Raw genomic sequence first — 6,827 nt, forward strand, 5'->3', positions numbered from 1 at the left:
GAGCTATACACACCACCACCAGCACAGAGCTACACACACCACCACCAGCACAGAGCTACACACACCACCACCAACACAGAGGTATACACACCATCATCACAGAGATACATACATAGCTATACACACCACCAACACAGAGCTATACACACCATCATCACAGAGATACACACACCACCACCACACAGAGCTATACACACACCACCACCACACAGAGACACACACACCACCACCACACAGAGCTATACACACACCACCACCACACAGAGACACACACACCACCAAAACACAGAGCTATACACACCACCAAAACACAGAGCTATACACACCACCAAAACACAGAGCTATACACAACACCAACACACAGAGCTATACACACCACCAACACCCATTACCAACACACAGAGCTATACACACTACCACCACAGAGTTATACACACACACCATCAAAACACAGAGCTATACACAGCACCAACACACAGAGCTACACACACCACCACCAACACACAGAGCTATACACAGCACCAACACACAGAGCTATACACACCACCAACACAGAGCTACACACACCACCAACACAGAGCTACACACCACCAACACACAGAGCTATACACACCACCACCAACACACAGAGCTATACACACCACCACCAGCACAGAGCTACACACACCACCACCAGCACAGAGCTACACACACCACCACCAGCACAGAGCTACACACACCACCACCAACACAGAGGTATACACACCATCATCACAGAGATACATACATAGCTATACACACCACCAACACAGAGCTATACACACCATCATCACAGAGATACACACACCACCACCACACAGAGCTATACACACACCACCACCACACAGAGACACACACACCACCACCACACAGAGCTATACACACACCACCACCACACAGAGACACACACACCACCAAAACACAGAGCTATACACACCACCAAAACACAGAGCTATACACACCACCAAAACACAGAGCTATACACAACACCAACACACAGAGCTATACACACCACCAACACCCATTACCAACACACAGAGCTATACACACTACCACCACAGAGTTATACACACACACCATCAAAACACAGAGCTATACACAGCACCAACACACAGAGCTACACACACCACCACCAACACACAGAGCTATACACAGCACCAACACACAGAGCTATACACACCACCAACACAGAGCTACACACACCACCAACACAGAGCTACACACCACCAACACACAGAGCTATACACACCACCACCAACACACAGAGCTATACACACCACCACCAGCACAGAGCTACACACACCACCACCAGCACAGAGCTACACACACCACCACCAGCACAGAGCTACACACACCACCACCAACACAGAGGTATACACACCATCATCACAGAGATACATACATAGCTATACACACCACCAACACAGAGCTATACACACCATCATCACAGAGATACACACACCACCACCACACAGAGCTATACACACACCACCACCACACAGAGACACACACACCACCACCACACAGAGCTATACACACACCACCACCACACAGAGACACACACACCACCAAAACACAGAGCTATACACACCACCAAAACAGAGCTATACACACCACCAAAACACAGAGCTATACACAACACCAACACACAGAGCTATACACACCACCAACACCCATTACCAACACACAGAGCTATACACACTACCACCACAGAGTTATACACACACACCATCAAAACACAGAGCTATACACAGCACCAACACACAGAGCTACACACACCACCACCAACACACAGAGCTATACACAGCACCAACACACAGAGCTATACACACCACCAACACAGAGCTACACACACCACCAACACAGAGCTACACACCACCAACACACAGAGCTATACACACCACCACCATCACACAGAGATACACACACCACCAACACACAGAGCTATACACACCACCACCAGCACAGAGCTACACACACCACCACCAGCACAGAGCTACACACACCACCACCAACACAGAGGTATACACACCATCATCACAGAGATACATACATAGCTATACACACCACCAACACAGAGCTATACACACCATCATCACAGAGATACACACACCACCACCACACAGAGCTATACACACACCACCACCACACAGAGACACACACACCACCTCCAGTACAGACACACCACCTCCACCTCCGGTACAGACACACCACCTCCACCTCCGGTACAGACACACCACCTCCACCACCGGTACTGACACACACACACCACCTCCAGCACACAGAGCTATACACACACCACCTCCAGCACACAGAGCTATACACACCACCAACACACAGAGCTATACACACCACCAAAACACAGAGCTATACACACCACCAACACACAGAGCTATACACACATCAACACACAGAGCTATACACACATCATCAACACAGAGCTATACACACACCACCACCACACAGAGCTATACACACACCACCACCACAGAGACACACACACCACCTCCAGTACAGACACACCACCTCCACCTCCGGTACAGACACACCACCTCCACCTCCAGTACAGACACACCACCTCCACCACCAGTACTGACACACACACACCACCTCCAGCACACAGAGCTATACACACACCACCTCCAGCACACAGAGCTATACACACCACCAACACACAGAGCTATACACACCACCAAAACACAGAGCTATACACACCACCAACACACAGAGCTATACACACATCAACACACAGAGCTATACACACATCATCAACACAGAGCTATACACACACCACCACCACAGAGACACACACACCACCTCCAGTACAGACACACCACCTCCACCTCCGGTACAGACACACCACCTCCACCTCCAGTACAGACACACCACCTCCACCACCAGTACTGACACACACACACCACCTCCAGCACACAGAGCTATACACACACCACCTCCAGCACACAGAGCTATACACACCACCAACACACAGAGCTATACACACCACCAAAACACAGAGCTATACACACCACCAAAACACAGAGCTATACACACCACCAAAACACAGAGCTATACACACCACCAACACCCATTACCAACACACAGAGCTATACACACTACCACCACAGAGTTATACACACACACCATCAAAACACAGAGCTATACACAGCACCAACACACAGAGCTACACACACCACCACCAACACACAGAGCTATACACAGCACCAACACACAGAGGTATACACACCACCAACACAGAGCTACACACACCACCAACACAGAGCTACACACCACCAACACACAGAGCTATACACACCACCACACAGAGATACACACACCACCAACACACAGAGCTATACACACCACCACCAGCACAGAGCTACACACACCACCACCAACACAGAGGTATACACACCATCATCACAGAGATACATACATAGCTATACACACCACCAACACAGAGCTATACACACCATCATCACAGAGATACACACAGCACCAACACAGAGCTACAAACACCACCAACACACAGAGCTATACACACCACCACCATCACACAGAGCTATACACACACCACCACCACACAGAGCTATACACACACCACCACCACACAGAGCTATACACACACCACCACCACACAGAGCTACACACACCACCACCAACACACAGAGCTACACACACCACCACCAACACACAGAGCTACACACACCACCACCAACACACAGAGCTATACACACCATCATCAGAGCTACACACAGAGCTATACACACCACCAACACACAGATATATACAGCACCAACACAGAGCTACACACACCACCAACACACAGAGCTACACACACCACCAACACACATAAGCATACACACTCAAACACACATTCAGCATGGAAAGGCTTACAGGAAACGACAGAGAATATTTCCTGTCTAGATCGTAATTTGTAAGATGTGTGGAGATGCTTTGAAATGACACCTTACATAAAGTTTGATTGGACAAGAGGTGGTTAAAATGATCAAACTAAGTTTGATTGGACTAGAGGAGGTTAAAATGATCGAACTAAGTTTGATTGGACAAGAGGTGGTTAAAATGATCAAACTAAGTTTGATTGGACTAGAGGAGGTTAAAATGATCGAACTAAGTTTGAGTGGACTAGAAGAGGTTAAAATGATCGAACTCAGTTTGATTGGACTAGAGGAGGTCAAAATGATCTAACTAAGTTTGATTGACAGTGACAGTGCGTCACTTGAGTGGGTTGAGTCACTGATGTGAACTTCCTGTCTGGGTTGGCGCCCCCCCTTGGTTTGTGCCGTGACGGAGATCTTTGTGGGCTATACTCGGCCTTGTCTCAGGATGGTAAGTTGGTGGTTGAAAATATCCCTCTAATGGTGTGGGGGCTGTGGGTGGGGTTAAATCCTTTGTGTTTGGCCCTGTCCGGGGGTATCATCGGATGGGGCCACACTGTCTCAGCCTCCAGTATTTATGCTGCAGTAGTTTGTGTGTCGGGGGGCTAGGGTCAGTTTGTTATATCTGGAGTACTTATCCTGTCTTATCCGGTGTCCTGTGTGAATTTAAGTATGCTCTCTTTCTTTCTCTCTCACGGAGGACCTGAGCCCTGGGACCATACCTCAGGACTACCTGGAATGATGACTCCTTACTGTCCCCAGTCCACCTGGCTGTGCTGCTGCTCCAGTTTCAACTGTTCTGCCTGCGGCTATGGAATCCTGACCTGTTCACCGGATGTGCTACCTGTCCCAGACCTATTATTTGACCATGCTGGTCATTTATGAACATTTGAACATCTTGGCCATGTTCTGTTATAATCTCCACCCTGCACAGCCAGAAGAGGACTGGCCACCCCTCATAGCCTGGTTCCTCTCTATGTTTCTTCCTAGGTTTTGGCCTTTCTAGGGAGTTTTTTCCTAGCCAACGTGCTTCTACACCTGCATTGCTTGCTGTTTGGGGTTTTAGGCTGGGTTTCTGTACAGCACTTTGAGATATCAGCTGATGTAAGAAGAGCTATATAAATACATTTGATTTGCAGTAGTAAAGGATATTGTCATTTTCTCCACAAACATGTCCCTATCACTCTGTGGAGGAGGGAAGGTCTCCAGATCTTTGTCCAGAGTCTTCAACGCACAGCCCATCTGCACCAGGTTCTTCTGCAGGGTCTCAGCCGACACTGAGACAGGGGTTAGAGGGGACAGGTCAGTGTGTCATGAAAGGAAACAGGGATGAGGAGAGGAAACAAGTGTGTGAGAGTATTGGTACTAGTGTTTAGTTCTGAGGATAGGTGTTAGGTGGAGTCCATGGTTACCTCGGCTAGCCTTCTCTACGTGAACGAGTTCGTCAGGGAACCTCAGGACGTCGGGGTACTGCTCCTGACACACGTCAGCCAGGAAGTGCAGGAGAGTCTGCTTCAGGTCAGTTGTCTTGGTGTCCCGCAGCTGATTGGACAAACAGCAGATTCTAAAGTACACCACTTTTTAAAACCTTTAACGCAGCGTTGGCTTATTAAATACATGTTTACCCTGTTACACACACTGCCTGTAGATATGTGCGTGTGTCTCTTTGTGCGTGGTTATGTCCATGCAGGGCTCTACGCTGACCATTTTTTACAAGGCACACGTGTGCCTAAATTGACAAATTTAGGAGCACACGGAAATTTAGGAGCACAATGAACAATATTTGCAGTAACAAGCCGTTTTCTTTGTAGTAATGGTGCAAGCATGACGGTCATGAATCTGGGGTCTGTGTGTATTCTCCATGGCTCTCAGGGGCTGCGGTACAGTGAAGTAATCACTGGTGCTCCTAAATTAAAATTCCAACTAATCTAGTTTTTCTAACAAGCGAGTAAAATAGTAGTATTGTAGAGCCATGACGTGTCTCTCACCTTGCAGAGGTAGCTGATGCTGAATCCAAAGGCCTTGGCGTTGCGGGAACCAGCGTTCATGTAGTTACCCACCAGCAGGATGATCTGCAGCAGCTGGGAGAAGGTGGTGCTCTTCTTCAGTTCCTCGCAGGCCGCCGTCACGGACACCACGTCCGGCTTGATGTTGTTCAGCTGCTCTTCAAACTGCAGCCGGAACAAGATGGCCGTCAGTCGGGGCTTCAGACGCTTCACTGTCGACATCTGAGGGGGAGAGAGGGGAGGGTTGGAGAGAGGAGAGGGGAGGGTTGGAGAGAGGAGAGGGGAGGGTTGGAGAGAGGGGAGTGTTGGAGAGAGGAGAGGGGTGGGTTGGAGAGAGGAGAGGGGAGGGTTGGAGAGAGGAGAGGGGAGGGTTGGCGAGAGGGGAGAGTTGGAGAGGGGAGAGAGTTGAGGAGAGTGGAGGGTTGGAGAGGGGAGAGAGTTGTAGAGGGGAGGGTTGTAGAGGGGAGGGTTGGAGAGGCGAGATAGTTGGAGAGGGGAGAGAGTTGGAGAGGCGAGGGTTGGAGAGGGGAGAGAGTTGGAGAGAGGTGAGAAGAGAGGGTTGGAGAGGGGAGAGAGAGGAGGGTTGGAGAGGGAAGAGGGTTGGAGAGGAGAGAGGGGACCATGACACACACAAGGAGTGTGTTATAGATGGTTTGTGAAGCATCGTTTATGTGCTTATGACAGCTTTTTGCACTTATGAATGCTCTATAAAGCCTTTATACATGATGTTTCCTTTAAAGTGGGACGGGCAGGATCATATTGCTGGTAGTGTTTGAGTAGGCTCAGTAGGGTTTATTCAGGCCATGTCTAACACTGTGGCTTATTCAAGCCATGTCTAACTCTGTGGTTGATTCAGGCCATGTCTAACACTGTGGTTGATTCAGGCCATGTCTAACACTGTTGTTTA

At 49.0% G+C, this 6,827-nt stretch overlaps 1 protein-coding gene across 1 annotated transcript in view; it reads right to left on the reverse strand.

The window, feature by feature from the left end:
* The window catches only part of LOC112256125 (protein diaphanous homolog 1), a gene marked incomplete in the record, with an annotated part of 252,305 nt that overhangs the window by 55,817 nt on the left and 189,661 nt on the right, over positions 1-6,827 (reverse strand). The window contains 3 exon segments of the mRNA XM_042325804.1: positions 5,067-5,191; positions 5,327-5,456; positions 5,903-6,142. Coding sequence (XP_042181738.1) covers positions 5,067-5,191; positions 5,327-5,456; positions 5,903-6,142 — 495 coding nt within the window.

The sequence above is a fragment of the Oncorhynchus tshawytscha genome, linkage group LG08 (assembly GCF_018296145.1).
Source record: "Oncorhynchus tshawytscha isolate Ot180627B linkage group LG08, Otsh_v2.0, whole genome shotgun sequence".
In the NCBI taxonomy this organism is placed as follows: Eukaryota; Metazoa; Chordata; class Actinopteri; order Salmoniformes; family Salmonidae; genus Oncorhynchus; species Oncorhynchus tshawytscha.